At 34.8% G+C, this 18,737-nt stretch overlaps 1 protein-coding gene across 1 annotated transcript; it reads right to left on the reverse strand.

Annotated features, from left to right (window-relative positions):
- Nucleotides 1-6,810: 6,810 nt before the first annotated feature.
- On the reverse strand, nt 6,811-18,712 carry LOC144453912 (actin-binding protein WASF3-like). The gene is made up of 6 exons (XM_078145265.1): nt 18,596-18,712; nt 16,211-16,499; nt 15,122-15,275; nt 14,405-14,528; nt 11,509-12,247; nt 6,811-9,741 (listed from the first exon to the last, which is right to left on the reverse strand). The coding sequence occupies exons 2-6, from the start codon at nt 16,476-16,478 to the stop codon at nt 9,587-9,589; spliced, it is 1,440 nt and encodes a 479-aa protein (XP_078001391.1). The 5' UTR covers nt 16,479-16,499; nt 18,596-18,712; the 3' UTR covers nt 6,811-9,586.
- Nucleotides 18,713-18,737: the final 25 nt, after the last annotated feature.

Genomic DNA, 18,737 nt, shown 5'->3' on the forward strand with positions numbered 1-18,737 from the left:
GTTTGGTGTAAGAAATAAAACATAAATGCTCTACATTACTCAGTTAATTCAGTAGAAAATCTACTTGAACCTTCGTCTAGTTTTGCACCATGACCCCGACCATGACTCGTAGGAAAAAGTAGGCAGATGAGCACCATATTATCAGGATACATGAAATAACTCACACACTGTATATTTTGTAGTCAGGAGTTATGGAAGTCGGTCAGTGGCACACCATATCGCCAGGGTACATGAAATAACTCACACACTGTATCTTTTGAAGTCAGGAGTTATGAGTCAGTCAGTTGTACACAATATTGCCAGGGTACATGAAATAACTAAACACACTGTATATTTTGAAGTCAGGAGTTATGAAAGTCAGTCAGTTGTACACCATATAACTACATGTACCTGAGGGTACATACAATAACTCACACACACAGTACAAATGTTTCTATTGATAAATTGTATTTATTGGTATATCAATCTGTATAATACAATCGATTACATAAAGTGATGACAATGATAACATTTCATAGAATGTTAGCGTTCTACAGTGAGGAGACGATACAGAGTTAAAGCTGAAACCACAGGGAGGGACAAAAAACATCATCACAGAAAGTCTGTCCACACAGAGGGACAAACATGTCATTATAGTGGGTCCATCTACTCAGAGGGTCAAAGGTGTTATCACAGTCAGTCTGTCCACAGACAGGGACAAACAAGTCATCACAGCAAGTCTGTGCATACAGAGGGACAAACATATCATTATAGTGGGTCCATCTACTCAGCGGGTCAAGGGTGTTATCACAGTCAGTCTGTCCACAGACAGGGACAAACAAGTCAGTACAGTGAGTCTGTCCACAGAGTGGATCTACAATGTTATCACAGTCAGCACAGAGTAAGTTAGAAATACTTCGTCCCAAGACATGCACCTTGAAATTATATAGATACAAATATCTGCCTACCCAGTTTAATATTAAATACATTATATGATCAAGCATATATTATTCCATGGTTGCACCAGCTCTTTACATTCACACCGTCAACATTATTTGATCAAATGAGCTTTTTTTTTTTAGCCTTTATGTAATATTGATATGGTACATGTACGCGGAAAATGACTTGTGAGGATGAGAACAAACGTTATCTACGTTTTGGGCTACAAAGAAAATTTTGGTAATGTTTTGACAAATGTTAACAAAGTACAGAATTAATGAATTTGTAAAAATTGGTTTATGCCATGGTTTTGTAATTCTGGGAGATTGGAATATGGTAAATTTTACTTAGTTTGCTACACCGAAAAGGAAAAAAGTTAGGATGAGAACCCTTGTAAGCAAGGGAAAACTGGTACTGGAATTTTCCCTGTGTAATAAGATTGTCTATGGGTTAAGTTTGTTCAGGAAAATTAGTTTCAAAATATGACTTCATGTATCAAAGTTAAAACCCCCAAAAATCTTACTCCGGTTAAAGTGCAAAATACTATTTAACTGGACATGTTAGTCAAATGGTGCGATGCTTTTGTTCTATTTGTATTTGGTGAATGATTTTTACCCTTAATGGTAAGAACTATGTTGGGGTTTCATAACAAGTGCAACCTTCACAAAAAATCGAATAATTAGCATAATATTTGCATAACAATACCTTAAGATCCAGAAACTTGACTAAGAATATTGTTGATTGGATAGTACACTCTCGGGAACCAATCAAAATGGGCTTATTAGCTAGTACACTTTTGGGAACCAATCAACATAAGTTTTACATAAGTATGCACAAGTCATATTTGTTTTATAGCAAAATACACCCATGATTTTAAAAGCAATATTTGTTTTTGGAAGTGAGCTTATTCTCAGCACCATGTTTGGTTCATTAATGTTACATATTACTAGACCTCTGTCATAAATATCGCCCCATGAAAGGGTTTATGCTATGATAAAGTACTGTCACACATCGGTGCCCTCTCTCAAGAAGAAAGAAATGGCCAATAAGGTTGGAAAGACACAACATATCTTAGTCTACTTCAATATAGCGTTACACTTTCATTTTATGATTGGATCGTATCTCTACTTTTCTCATTGAAGCCTGTTTTAACCACAAATTAAATGCTGGTGAAAATATTTTTGTCAGTCAAGACTGTACTCCACATCAGACAAAACCTATTCCATTTGAAATGAAAATTATTGGTTTGAAAAAACAATTTTTGTACAAAATGAATTTTCAACACAAATATCAAAACCCAGTATGCCAGAAAACTTTTACCATTTTTGGACTTTCATTGTGATAAAAATTGTTAAGTCTTGCTCGGAGAGAAAAAAACAAACTCCTGTTTGATTGTTAAACATGAATAATGCATGACATGTGTCCTCTACCTGATCCCTGTTATTGTGAATAACTGTGTCACATCCCATTTTTCTCTGAAAAATTAATATCAAAATTCAAATTTTTTTTCCTTTGCACCAAATGTATAAGTGATTTCACCAAAGACATGGTTTCATCACGGAATAAGAATGTGACAAGAACTACACCGAAACACTGGCAACAATCTCCAGTTACATGCACTTTTTTTATACATAGTAATACAAGATATTGGGATAATAACGTAACATTACTTCACAGGAATCGTTTTATATTTACTTCCCTTGTAGCTAAATATCTGCGAAGATTGTATGGCTGATTTCACTGTCACCAGAAAAAAATGAAAAAAACTGTGGAAAAAAAATTGTAGAGTTAGTGAGGACTCTTTGCCCCAAAAATTAAAATATTTTGAATAACAAATCATCTTTAATACACATTCAAAAACGAAGCCCATGAAATTTTGTCTTAAATCACCATTTTCTGCTTTTCAAGTAGCAAAAGCTAAAAGTGCAACAGACCATTAACATTGCTGAAATGTCATATATTATATAGAATGGTTGAAGCATGTTCAGTGTTACATAATGGATACAGCGCCCTCAACGGTTACTTGGTGTATAGCGCCCTCAACGGTTACAAATATGTATCCACAATACATACAGCTAAATATACCCTCATCATAGGTAACATTGTACATAGGGTTAATACTAAGTTCCAAAGTACATACAGGAATTTTATATCTTATTACTGATTGGGTTAATAACCAATAAACATTTAGAAAGAGATTACTACTAAGTCTTTCCATCAAAAAGCATACAATATAAATTCAATTTACAGAATATTATTCAAAAAAAGATAAAATGTACCTTGAATCGAGTTGAGTACGTGCCAATATATCGTTAATGTAGTTTACAGTAAATGCAATGTGTTCTAAATGTAAAATATTGACAAAATTGGACAAAAACAAACAAACACACCAAAAAATTACAATCAAAGGAAGAAATTTCAGTTGAATGTGCTTCTGCTAATTACCACAGGGGGTAGATACAACAAGTGCAAAAGTAAATGAAGTACACGCTTATGCAGTTTCCATCTAGCTTATTGCATTTTGATATGGTAATATGTTATAATGAATGGCTGAAAGATGATTGACAGTGACTGTGATACTAACAGGAATATACCATACATATACACGCTTGTTTAACAATATCACAGAACTTTGAGAGTGAAAATTTTGTTTCCAAATATGGAGGTTTCTCCACATGCTTTGTTGCTTAGGACCCTGAACCATTAAAATGACACAAGCTGAACTTACAAACTTTTTGCTAAAGTGAAAATATTTCCATAAGACCTCAATGAAACTATTCTAGTATGTTAATGTCAATGTAAGCCTTTTAGGATAGAGCAGTTGCATGGATTGTAGGATTTTCTGAATACCAAATATTTTTTCGTATTTATGATAAATTACGTCATCGGATCGTTTATGAGTTATATCTTGATACCAGGTTTGAGTTCAGTCAATTACACACAAATGGTGGTTAAGTATGTTTCAGTAGATGGACTCTCAGTATATTTTGAACATGCAATAAAAATTATGACCAAAAATATATAAACTCAGCTTGTGCCCCTTTAATGTCACTAATTCAGAGGTTACTCACACCATTGCCTGAGGCTATGGTTGACAGATATGTTGCCGTAAGACAGCCTCATGTATCATCTACCCAAGACCTCATCACAGCAGAACAGTAGGATGTATCATATAACAGCCATACTTAATTCTATGTTTCTCCAATCTGGTAAAATGATAAAAATGTCGCCCTCTATGGCAGGATTAGGAAGAAATCAACATCATAGATCGTATGATGGCAACCTCTCGAGCGGGTACCCGAGTAAAATTATAATTCATTGCTAAAATTAATAACACAAATGGTTCAAAATTTCCTTCTGACTTTTAATTGTCATTTCTAAGTCATTCAGAATGATAAAGTAAGATTATGAAATGAAAGTATCACCAAAATATACACATAAACTTTCTTTTTTTCAAATACTTTTTAAAATCATTTTTATGGTGTTATGATGAGAAACACAGAACTAAGTAGGTGTGGCCTTACAGTATACATTGAAGTATAAGTATTGATGAGGAAACTGAATGACTTTCAACAGTAATGACGTATACTTCAACATAAAACTTTCTTACGTCATACTCAAAGAACTGTACAATTATTACCTCATGGCATGGACCTATTGTGGCACAACTATTTATACTTCCTACTTCCCGGGGAGCAACAACCCATGCTGCCATGACAGTCACAGGATCAAATTTACAAAACATCTCTGCACTAACTGGCCTCAATAGGTTAGTCGAAGTACAACTGTGACTCAAGCTTAAGGGCTTTTGCAGATTAGAAGCAAATGGCAGCCATGAGGATTAAACAAACAATTAGTCTGTAAGGTACGCCATGGCAGGGCGCCCTCACACATCGGCCAACCCCTTTCCACAATGTCCAGATAGCAAAGCTTCCACTGACACACCCCCCCGATTCACAGTCATTGTCAAAACACCTATCAGCCAGTAAACTAATATTTTTTTTATAGAGGCAGTGACATTTTGTAACACAACAAGTAGCACAAATACTGCAGCGAAAACATGAAAAGTGACTTTAACCTAATTTGCTAAAAATAACAAATAAATGGACATGAATATTATTGATATGTAAATAAAAGAAACAAAATTACATCATAACAAATCAAGTGGTTACCAATCTACATTCACTATACTATTGGAGAGATACTTTTTTTTTTCAGAATAAAATTTTTATTTCTGCATGATTCAGCTACGTAGCTCCAGATTCAGTTTCTATTTCATTGACACTAAAATAAAACAACACACAATTAATTTCAGAAAGGTACATTGCATTAACAATTCAGGGTTAACATTGGTTAGTTGAGTTATCGCTGTACACAGATTGACTGCTATTTCCACCCAGAATCTGAATTGACAACAGTAAAGCCCCAGACTCTGAATATTCAAGAACAGTACATTAATTAACATACTACATCATCCAATCACTGGCCAAGTAGTACAATTTATGCAAATAGTGTAAAAAGTTTGTTTTACAGAGCACTTGACTGTTTACATGTATCTATTTACATGAGGGGAGATAAGAATACCAAACTATCTAATTTTAACATTGCTGGGTTACTCGCTACAAAGGAATGTAATTTTTTTTTTGTATTTTTTTCTTCTTCAATTTATGTGATTTGAATTCTTGTTTATAAAAATATATATTGACCGGCTCCAATGATTTATTGACTAAATGACTAATAAAAACAAAAGTTTGTCTACCGAGTTTTGAGAAAAGTTACCCCTCTACAAAGTATGGATTGTTAAAACAGTAGAAAATAGCGTTAATTAGCTGTGTTAATGACATTGCAGTTAATTCCATATATTGATAAATCACAATTTCAGCTCTCTCAGATTTAAATCACCATTATACAGACAGACATTAAAGCTAAATCCATGTGAATCAATGTGAAGTTTGCCGTCAACATACACCACACTGTGTAGCTGTAATATTTGTGCATTTTTTAGGAGTATTTTCTGTTCGGTACAATATTACAATTTTGTTCTATGTATATGAAAGCAGTATTACGGGGCCAGGAAACCCTGTACACAGCCAAATAACCTTACCATATAATATTCATGACCTATCAATGAATACAAGTTTTTTCATATAATTAAAGTCATGGTAAGGTTTCCATGCACACAAACTGTTTCATTACAGCTACTGTGGCAAAATAACCAGTCTGTCAGTTCATCCATTATTACACTTTAGGAAAACAGTGTCCTGTTTCATTGTACATGTATATTACACACTGTGATATTTGTGGTTCAGTAAATACTGAATTGCATACATTTCATTTGTGGTGGGGTTTAATACATTGGAATAGAGACACTTCACGGCATTATTTCATTGACATGAGTGTCTGTTGATTATATTGCAATAATATTTGAATCAATGTATATTTACTGTCTGTGGTACCAAATTACTAGAAGACTACCTTAAGATTGACTGGATATATATACATACTGTAGTAGATACTGGGCTTCAGTGATGACAATAAAATGAATGTACACAATGTAATTTGTATACTGGATATCTGTAATCACAATGAAATGTACACAATGCAGCATTTCCAGGATCCTAGTACTCAGCTGCATATTGCAGTATTCACAGGATTCATGTAAACAGTGAAATAGACACAATACAGTGTTCACTAGACCCTAGTAATCACAGTGAAATAGACACAATACAGTGTTCGCTATACCCTAGTAATCACAGTGAAATATACGTAATACAGCAATCACTGCATACAGTAAAATAAACACAATACAGTGTTCACTAGACCATAGTAATCACAGTGAAATATATGTAATGCAGCATTCACTGCACTCTAGTAATCACAGTGAAATGTATGTAATGCAATGTTCACAGGACAGTGAACCACAGTGAAATGGAAGTGTTTATTACTGGATCTCAGTAATCACTGTGATTTTTATACAATAATGTTAAACAATTATTATGCTGTGGTCATTCATCTCATCTGTGAAGTGTTTGGTATTCTATTTTTCCTGATTCTCTTTTCTACTAAAAATATTTAGAAGTTAGAAGTCTTGCTGTAATGTATTCATGAATATTAAGTAATAGAAAATTACTCAGCTGACATCCTTTGGCAACAACATACTGTACTAGTAGTACACACGGTGTCTGTTTGTTTACTTTCATTCACTCCAACACATTTTTAACCAGCCGAATAATTTCTTTCTGATTCTCACATTTAGGGAAGTTTGATACATCTATGAAAATGTTTAAGTCAGATCTGTAGTTTTAAATGAACATATTAACCAAGTTTTATTTAGGTCATGTGACAGATTCTGTTCCTCATTTTGTATACGTTTGATATATAGTATTGTAAATCAGGTTATTGACCTATGGTCCTTGAATAAAGCATCATAAAGTTGAAGCGATTTTGATAAAATACTGCACATCTTATCGGGCTCAAATATTTAAAAGTAAATTCTCTGCACCTACAATAGCATGTCACTTCCATACTAGAGGGTCAAAATAAAAACAAGAAGGTTGACTTATATTCTCTCTATAGTAATGCATGTGTTTGGGTGTGGAACAGAAGTGGTAACCGTGATTCAAATCATTATTATTTTTATGACAAATCAAGGTGGTAAATTTCTATTGTGAGTACAGTGAATTTCACATCTGGTATTTCTGTCGTCCACTGAAGTATTTACGAGGTCAAGATATTTTATTTCTGTATGACTTTAGACAAGAAAATTTAAGTACATATGTTTAAAAAAAATGTGTCCCCTTTCAATTAGTATTGCTGACTTATAACCACATAAGTGGATATTTGTGTTCAAAAGCTCTTAAAACTAGGTGGTATGATGAAGAAACTTTTTTCAATTGTTTAAAGGACTCATAATTTAGCAAAAAGATGTCATTAGTAACTTAGGAACTTCATCTATCAGTAATGGCATTGGAGTATTTGTGTAAACAAACAAACACTTGGCTGACCTTGAGATTACAAACAATACATCTCTATTTGTAATGGCTAGGTGTTCCACCCAATTCAATTAATACATTCCATGCAATAATTTGTCTGCATAGTTTGATTGTAAACTGACAAAAACTGACGATGTCTTCCTGAGTTCACTTCCCTTGTAACAAAATGTTTTATCCCAATAGGATTTCCTAATTCTCGGTTTCTGTACTGGAAGTAAGCTTTGTATGTGGGGAGCGGACAAAGTTCCTGATACTATATTAAGACCTACCCTTCCTGAATACTGTCGAAACAAAAGAGTTGATATTATCTGTGTAAAATCTTATATTTTTTTTATAGTAAATGTTAGCAAACATATTTACTAGTGGAGCAATTTTTTTCAGTTTATGGAAATTTTAAATAAGAACGTACAGGCATCTTACAATGACATAGCTATTTCTGAATCTATGCTAAGGTCCAAAAATGTTGAAATCATTTTGAGATATGTTGAAAAGAGAATGAAAAATTGGAAAAAAGTGGAGAGTATTTCTCTTTAACAGGGAAACTGGTTTTTATCCACTGCCACAGAATTTCATGAATGTCGCAATATGGTGTGTATAGTAAAGTAATGGTACTAAACCAATCATGTAAGTACTATTTAATTAACTTTATTTTCACATTTATCTGGGTTTTTTTTAAGCCAAATCTTTTGTAGTCATTTATTAATACTGGTAGCATCTATTTTCACGTCTTATGACTAAAAACAAAGTAGCAATGTGTAAACAATATCTGGACAATAAAACAATTTCAAGGAAACAGACATTTTGTCCAAATACTTTTGGCGGGAAAACAAAATCAAGGAAACAGATAATTTGTCCAAATAGTTTTGGTGGGGAAAATGAAATCAGGAAAACAGAAATTTTGTCTGAAAAATTTGGCGGGAAACTTCTGAATAGGTTGCCAAAAGACTGAATACATGACATCGTTCCCTGAGAATGAATCAAGGCTGTTGTAAAATGGATGATATGACCACTGCAATGACTGAACTGACAGCTGGCGGCAACTTCATACATTTGAAACTTTCCCTCGCACATCAGATTAAAACATGAAAATTTGTAACAGCATGTACAAAGATGACCTTGATTTTAAAAAAAACAAAAATTAAAACTGACCCAAAAAACCCCTCTACCATTTAAAGATGGCAGTATGACACAAAATATTTGATAAATTTTCTATTACATATTGAATATTTTGAAATTATTTAGTTGATGGTTAGAAAGTGCCCTGCTTTTTTCTAATCTAAATTCCAAGCCTTGTACACACACTAGACCCATTATACACTGGACAAGAACCAAAAAATATCAGAGAAAAGTTTCCATGAACAGTATTAACAATTTACACAATTTTAGTGAGAAATCTTAGTTTCTTTAAAAAATAATTGTCAGTTCATTGCCAGTATAAAGAGAAGTAAGCTGTTCATAGCCACCCTGTACGGCAGTTTGTGCGATACATTCATTGTATCTGCGAGTAAAATAGTATTCAAATCCAGGTTAATTCTGAACACCAGGAAGATTTGATTCTAATAACACTCCCTGATTTGTTGATCAAATTTACACTAGGGCGTGTCTGTTACCTTATACCTGAGTGTCAATCAAACCGATTGACACCTGTCAATCAGACTGCTAAACCAATTAGAATCTTAGTCCCAGTCCTCATCAAAGTCTGATCCATCTGATTCGTCAGAGCTGATTTCCATGGCGATACGTCTGGCTAGAATAGCTTCCACGGAATTAGCCTGTACGGACTGTTTCCTATCGTTTTCTTCTTGCACTTGAACTTTACGTAATTGTATACCTGAAAAGTTGTGACAAAAATACTGTTAAATTCACATATTTGGACATAACGTAACTGCCCAAATAAACACTTAAATCATTATTCTACAGAAATAAGTAATTGAATACCAAAGACCTGATAATGACTGTGGGTGTGGCTTTGGTGGAATTTGGAATTTCATCTCAGGACCTCATTGAACTAGACGTAAAGAGAGATCTCGAGATTTGAAGCCACGGATAGCACTAGACTAAACCTTCCCATGCTTCACCATATCTCATTCTGGTTTCATTCACTGGATACAACAGCCTTTAATCTCATTAAAACTTTATTTTATAAATTTATAATGACAGTAGCCCACTACTGTTTTTGTGGATTTTATTACCATCCATAAAAACCTTGGGGAATTATCCCAAGTGATAGTCTCACGAGAGAATTTGATATCAGTTACATTAAAGGCTTTTATTGAGTAACTTAAGAAGGATGAACATTGTAAAATATTAATGTTTTGTATAATGGTCGTTCAAATTAAATACAGACTGAAACACTACAGGACACTACTTATTTCAATATTTCAAATATTTCTCATTCTTAAATTGACCCTATATTTCCTGAATCTGACTTACAGTTTTTTGGGTTTTTTTTAGAAATCAACCTGTATGGCTGAATCAGCAAAATACACAACTTGGCCGATTATAAGATGGCAACACCACAAGTGTGTATTTGTGCAGAAATCATCTTTTAGTGCTAACATTCTTCACCATTAGGGCAGCCCTTGCTGCCACTGGAACGGTTTTTAAAACTGTTTTGTTAGATATAATAATGACTCATTCATAATATTGTACATCCTCCACAGTATTGGATTACCTGTGGGTAAATGCATTTGCACAGCTGTACAGTATTACATGGTACAACAATTCAACTTAGTTGATTTTTTGGGTACCGACCCGGCCTGCACCCAAAATCAGCACCCAAATGTGATCACTATTTCAACCTATTGCTGCCCTACTTCAGGATACAATTAACCCTGAATTAACATGTACAATGTCTAATTATTAACATTTAAACAATTTTCAGGGAATATATTTTTGGTTTTTCCGATTGAAAAAATAACACTCCAGTAATTACAGCTAGTAGAGGTTTAATAACTCAAATGTAGTGATTTAGCCTTCTAACTTTTATTGTCATTTCCAAGGTATCCGTACAGTCAGAAGATAGACTATGAATGGAAGCATCACCCATATGTACATGCACACACAATTACTTCCTCTATTCATATCAGTAGGCTTTACCGTACTGAAAGTCAGATATTGCACTAAATGATCAATTGCTCTAGTTCTGTTATTCCAACTCGTCATTGTGTTTTCAGTTAAGAAAAGAAAGCATCTGCAGAAAATGACTTCAATTCAGGGGATTATTAGTCTAGTCCTACACATGCACAAGTTACGATCATCTCCACTGTATAGTCAAATTGATATCTCTAGCACAGAATTCTGTTTTTTACCACCAATAGCAATAGTTTATGCAATTGGAGCATTGATATACACTTGATGACGTTGAGTGTTTGTAGTAAAACTGAAGAAAATAACTGAATTACAACTGCCTGTCAGTGTGCGATTGATTACTACTGCCATGCGCTGTTCATCCCTTCCCCAGCGTGAGATTTAGCTAGATTTTCTATAGAATTTGTTCATTTGACTATACGTTAGAAAGAGATTGTAGAGAATGACTACACATATGGTAACTATACTAGGGGTTTATCACCACAAATCACACTAGACAGCGCCTTACCTTTTCTGATTGCTTGTAATAAATCACTTCGTCCATCCTCCTCAGGTTCAGGTTCTGGCTCTGGTTTTTTGAGTGCCTGTTTGGAAGGAGACATTGGTCCTGGTGATGTCACACCTGCTTTTATACCACCAGGGGGAGGTGGAGGGGGTGCTGGAGGAACAGATCCCTTTAGTATTCCATCTTGGGGTAACGGTGGAGGTGGAGGAACTGATGAATTTGGAGCTGATGTCCCCATAGGCCGTATATCTGGTGGTGGGGCTGGGGGTGGTGGAACAGATGACATCGGTCCACTTGGTTGTGGTGGTGGTGGGGGCGGCAGATCATCATTCATACCACCAGGGAATGTGTTTATTATGTGATCATGGTCTACATGGTTTTGTTGTCCTGGATAAGGAGGAGGAGGAGGAGGTAGTGGAGGCCCCTGAATATTATTGTTAGTAGGTCCCGGAGGAGGGGGTGGGGGAGCTGCAGGTCTCATCTGGGAGGTTCTACTCAGCTGTCTATTTAGCAAGGAATCTCTGTAGTCACTATTGTGCTCTTCATAACCTAAGTTAGGACCGTATGAATCCTGTCCAGATCCAGATTCTGACACATCTATACTTGTAGGCCTTGATGCTGATCCTGAGCTGACACTGGGGGTTGAACTTGGTACCAGCTCTGGTCCATGTTTGTATACATTGTAGTCTACCTGTTTGGGTCTTCTGATTGGATTGCCTCGATCAGGTTCGGGCCTTCTTTGCTGTTTAGACAAACATAAAAAAAAGTCAATGAAACCTTGAACCTTGGCAATGGCAATACACTTATTGGTTCAATATCCCCAACTCTGGATTGAGACAATATACATGGTTATTACACCTATAAAACATTCTTACACAAGCCATCTTTGGACGGAATCGAATTAAACAAGTTACAATAGACTATTGCCCGCATGTGCAGAGACTATTATCCAGCTCTAATGCTTTCTGAGTTATACGACCTTCACGCATCTAACCTGTGCATGCTTTCAAGTGTTGTGTGTGCTAGCTATGACAAAAGTCGCTATAGTGAGACTCTCAAACCTATTTCCTGCAAAAATTTGCATAAATATCATTTACAAATGAGCTGTGAAGACACTCAAGCTCCCACAAATAATGCCATGTCCCCATTCTATGACTATCTGCAAGTACAATTTGGAAATGCAACATGAAAAGGAAACTTTTCTGACAATGATGAATGGCAATGATCAAGTGGACATGTGAATAATTGGGCGATGAGTGGATGGTGTAAAAAAATTACTAACACATGTGTTAGGGCAATTAACACAATTTAATGCCTGCCCTTGGGCTGACATTCTTTACCAACATTTTGATGATGCCAAAGCCGAAATTTTGGTGAAGAGTGCCTTGTGCAGGCACTAAATTATGATATTGCCCTTGCTGGCATGTGTTATTTTATTTAAATACGTCATACTATGACGTTATCTATTTTGGTTCACAAACATTTCAGTGGAAAGACAAATTTTTCACATTTTGGTTCAGCTTTATTTTTAGTGGATAAACAACTTTTGACTAGAATAGTAGAATGCAGTGTACTTATCACCATACTTTACACTAGCCAGGTTCAACAAAAAATATGCAATATATACTCTGGTCATTCTACGTCACAACAACGTGTGTCTATGTCACGACAACGCGTGTCTACATCACTGGTTTTTCTGTGTTCGAAATATGAGTCCAAATGTTCAATATTGCCATTACTTTCCTTGATTTTTCTTTGATATAATTACTGGCACTGGTATAATGATGTTATTCTCCAATATTTTTCTTCTTTCTGCCAGAAAATACTCGTAACCTAAAGGTTGTCACTAAGAGTCGCTAGACGAGTAATGACAAAGGCCCCTTAGGTCACTCCTATTTTCCTTGGCTGAACGAAGAAATATATTGGGGACTAAACATCGCAGAGTAGCATAGCACCTGATGTAAAGACACTCTCATCACATGATGTAAGTGATAAAATTATGATTTATGACTTCTAATTTTGACATTTCAAGTTAAAGAAAGTCTATTGAGATTCATCATCATATTAATCACTTGTAAACACCTGGATTTACTTCTATGTCATTTATTAACATCTGTACACATATTATAAATGTAGTGAATTGTCTGCACAGCACAGCTACAGCTACAGAAATTATCTGATGACAAAGACTGAAGTATACAGTTGAAAATTTCAGCGAACAATTTTCAAGTCTGTGTTTGAGTCAAAAGTTTAACGTAACACATTGAATTACCAACACAGATGAATTTTCATTTGAAGAAATTACTTTGAATTGACTTCCTAAAATACACAAATTTGTCATTTTGGTTTTGTATGTTACATCAAGTTAATGAAATCTTGAATTCTAATAGTTGCTTTATAGGTAGCTACAGAGAGGACTGTGCACAGACCTTCTCCCTAAAATACACAAGTTTGTTATTATGTTATAATAGCTTTGTTCAGTATATGTGCATCAAATTGACGCAACCTTGGCTTCTAACAGTTCCATTACAACGAGTTAGGGAGCTAAAGAGAGAAAATTGCATAGACTCCCTAATATACACAAATTTATTATTATGGTTTTGTCAGACACATCAGATTTGAGACAACCTTGACTTCTAATGAGTGCCATAACAACTAAGTTAGGGAGCTATAAGAGAGGACTGTGCATAGACTCCCTAACATACACAAATTTGTTATTATGACTTTATGGTACATCAGATTTGAGGCAACCTTGATTTCTAATGAGTTCCATTACAACAAGGTTAGGGAGCTACAGAGAGGACTTGCTTCAAGATTTTGCATAGACCCCCCTAAAATCCACAAATTTGTTATTATTTTACCATGAATTTTAATACAATACATCTTTACAACACCTTACCTTTTTCTTCTTTGCTTCCTTCTTCTGTAAAACTTCTTTCTGTTGTTTCATTTCTTCTTGACGCCACAATTCAAAGAAATATGTGGGATCTGTGTAAAATTTCAAGCCTTCTTTACCATCATCCCTGTAGTGTGAAATATATGAAAGACACTCAGTGTTGTCATGTTTTTGTTAGGGAATTCTTGTGAGTGTATGTGTATACTCTGTATACCATGACAAAACTCATAGAATTCTATGACAAAAACAAACTCATTTGCAACTACCAAAATTGAACAAGTTCATTCAAATCGGTACATTTAGAAGAATGGTGCTTACCAGATTACCTGTTTACGTAATGTTCTTTTGTCAAATTTTGAAATTATACAACAAGGAATTGTACTTCATTCTCTGACATCTGGGTTTATATGCCTCCAAAATCTGACATATACATTTCTTTAATGCAGTGCTACAACAAGTTATTTTACAGACAAAAAGGAATTGGTGTACCATTTATTAAATATTCCTTACTGTAAGGAGACTCACAACGAACCCATTTTTGCAACCATTTTGACACCCCATCCCCCACGATCATCTCTCATTAGCAGAGACACAGGTTTGGTGATATTGGTGAGTACCAATATTCCTTATCATAAGATGACTCATAACAATCACTCAGATATTGACCAAAACAAAAAAGGCTGTCTTTAGTTAGACAGGACATTGGTTAGGTGACATTACCTGTATTTGGATAAGTCATTCAATGCTGGTGGTTTATCACACAGGCTGTAAATCTCTGACATAGCGGCTGGTAAACTTGACCTTGACACCACTTGTTGATCAGCATGTACAGAACTCTTAAACGCCTTCCTCATGTTAATATCTTGTAAAGAAACTGTGGGAAAACAATCTCATTAGAAAATATAGACTTGACAATACTGTAAAACTTACAAGTATTACATGCACTGTCTCCTGTGGAAAATCACAATTCAAATACAAAGGCTTTTTAATCAATATGACGTCCTTACAGAGTTCAAAAATTTACTTTTTGAGTAAGTAGTGACTCCAAGTGGACCACCTGATTTAAAATTATGGTGGTCCACAGCAAGATAACAGTGGTCAATATTCCAGTCACTATCAATATCACATACAATTTATCGACTGACTTCCTATTTATGTATTCATGTATATATTTTGATAAAATAGAAATCGCAAAATTTCTCATGTACAATTTGCTGTACATAGCTAGTTTATTATGTAATAAAGAATCTGAGGAATTAAATAATGTGCATATAATAAATAATTAATGTAAACTTTACGATCATGAATTACAGCTGCACTAACTGCAACTGGAACTTTTTTTTGAAATTGTTTTGTAAGATATAATTGACTTAATAATGATACCGTACATCCTGAACAGTATTGAATTACCCACGGGTAAACATATTTTGTATAGCAGAAGGTATACATACTATCATACATAAATTCCATCAAATTGATTTTTAGTTATGCATCCAAAAATCAGCACCTAAAATAATGAATCACAATTTCAACTTTAAATATACTAACTATATACTACTATACTACTTATAGATAAAATAGACCAAGTTGACAGGTGGTAATGTCTAATTATTGATATTTTAACAATTATTGGTGAATATATTGTCTGATCAAAAAATAATGCCCAAGTTACAGCAAGTGCAGGTTTAATTTAAAACAACAACTGGTTCATGTAGACCACAGTGGCACTGCAAGTTGAATTCGGGTTTCCAGATCTCAGCAAAAAAAAGTTATAAAATTAGTGTAGGATTCTTTGCCAATTGTACTTACCTACATCCACCGTAGAATCAAGTTGTGTCACTTTATGAGACAGTCTGTCAATTCTGTCTTGTAAGGAATTTGTACGTACAAAGAGAGTGTTGGCCTCACTGTACAGTTCTCCAAACAAATCCTCTGCATGTTTACTGAGACTGCTAAGTTGCTTGATAACTCCAGCTAAAGTATTGTTTGTAACACATTCCAGTTCATTAGTAATGCGATCCGATACCACACCTCGACTGAGATGTGTCGGGTCCACCTGACGCTTGATCAATGGCATTGTGTTTACTTGTTTACATGACTGTAAGTCAAAAGAGAGAGACAGAAATAAACAAACAGAAACAGAAAGGCGTATGTAATGCACAATGGCTTAACCAGGAAACGACATTATGAGAGCTGTGGATTACTAACTTATATCTGTCATTGGTTTCTGCTTTCAAAGTAACCAACACATATTGTATTGTCTCTGGCAATCAAAGACACAAACTAAAACTAATGATGCTCAATGTGGTAGATTACACAAGTGGGTGATGACACTGATAGCAGTGCCTGTGTTGTGTGAATCTAATCACCATGTGATGAAGATAATATAAACATTGAAAAGGAAGTCCCATCAAACTGTACATTGCAATGTCAGTGATGTCATTAGAAAATTCACCCCACTGTCAGTATATGAAACCATTGTCGATGTAATAGCTTACCTTGTATATCAACATGTGACCTGTCACAACAATAGTTTTAGTGTGTGTCTATCTTTAGCAAACCAAGACCTTGATTGCCAGAGTAGTAAGAATTTCACACTACACAACTTTCTGAAAACTGACGCCAAAATTTGAATAAGACAAAAGTATACTTCCTTGGGTACACACATAGAACACTTCACTCACTGATGATGATAAAAATCAGGTTTCTGCTAGGGAGTTTAACCTATACTCCCTAACCTAACCATAATTATCTACCTATCGCACTACTGATATGTTATAAAGTGGCAGCCCACAGTTCTATATTCTTGCCCTTCCTCAATTTAGATATGACATCACAAGGAAATGAAATACAAATCAAATGACATCTCCAGGGCAAATTGTTATATTCAGACTTACACAAATGCTTGTAAGATTCTTACAGGACAAGTTATGATTAACATCAGTATATCACAAAAATAAAAAAATATGTCTGTCTTAATCCAATGTTGGACATTTATCATTATAATCAGCCTGTAAAAACCACACCTCTTTGCTTGCTGTTAAAAGGATGGATTATTCAAAATAGCTGATTCAGACAGTGGATTTGGTTGGTAGAAATGTCTTCATGATGTGATTTCCAGCTAGCGCGCAATATCTTTTTTACTCCTAAATTTCCCCTCTCACTAGGATACAAAACTAGTCACACGTATTATAATGCAGAGGTATTGACAGACATCAGACAAATATTCAATTTTAATATTTTTTATTAAATTAAACTGAATTAAACTAAATTGTTTATTTTCCATGCTTATATTGAAACGGAAAAAGAAACAATAACAAAGAAATTTATAATGGCACTGACATAACAAGGACATTTTTTAGACTTCTAATTGGCTGACAGAGAGTTTTTCCTCTGACAGCTTGCTTTACACATCTTGAATGTTTATAATTGTTTCTGCCCTCAAATTTTAATTTTTCAAACAAATCTAAAAGTTTTGAAAGTTGTCTGACGTAAACATTTTGAAAAAATAAGGAATTAAATGATCAAACGTTTTCTTTGACTTATTGAGTTTATGTCAATAGAAAATATACTTCCGTGTATGGTTTGTTTTCTGTGTAGCATTGACAGGTAGAACGACTATGATCACACGTACATCTAATGTCATCACGTACCGAGTACTCTCTGACCTGTAGAGTAAACCGTTAACTAACTGCGTTCATCTCACTTTCTTATGACATCAACACATATATTCTTCTTGCTTTCCAACTGACGTTGACAGACGGTAACAGGTGTTCAAGCTGCGCAATATAAAACGATCTAATAGACTATGTTGACGGCCACTCTGGCCTACTGCCAATACATAAAAAGGTTATCAGGGCCATTGATTGTAACTGTGCTAGCGTTAAGATCAATTCACAATGGCGTGCAACATTTTATACGGACACGTTGGCAGTCTACTAGCATCGGAACAATGCACGCCAAATTCTTAATTATTTTTGAAAATTGCCAAGTTTTTTTAAAAGTTGGAACATTGAGATTATGTATGCGGAACCAATGACACAGCCCTGCCCAACCCGAACGGAAGCCCTATGTCATATCATGTATGTTGTGGTTTTCGAAGGGGGTGTGAAGAGCTAGTATTTTTAATGACAAAGATATCACTTATGGGCAATTATTTACTTCATGACATTCGAAACAAGTTAAGGTACTTACCTAATTATGTATTACGTGCATTCGTTAGTAATACTGGACATAAAATCAACGAAGAAATGCGATGTTTTTCTTAAGGAAATTCGACCAGGAAGACAACCTCAACCCAATATGGCCGACCTCTACCTCGTTTTGGATCAATGTC

This window comes from Glandiceps talaboti, chromosome 3 (genome assembly GCF_964340395.1).
Source record: "Glandiceps talaboti chromosome 3, keGlaTala1.1, whole genome shotgun sequence".
Classification (NCBI taxonomy): domain Eukaryota; kingdom Metazoa; phylum Hemichordata; class Enteropneusta; family Spengelidae; genus Glandiceps; species Glandiceps talaboti.

Bases quoted from the DNA above. Each gene is read 5' to 3' on its own strand.
- LOC144453912 (XM_078145265.1), bottom strand. From the start codon at position 16,478: ATGCCATTGATCAAGCGTCAGGTGGACCCGACACATCTCAGTCGAGGT. The intron at 14,529-15,121 runs GTAATGTCACCT...TTCACACTACAG, and splicing joins AATGACTTATCCAAATACAG to GGATGATGGTAAAGAAGGCT. The intron at 12,248-14,404 runs GTAAGGTGTTGT...TTGTCTAAACAG, and splicing joins AGGAAGCAAAGAAGAAAAAG to CAAAGAAGGCCCGAACCTGA.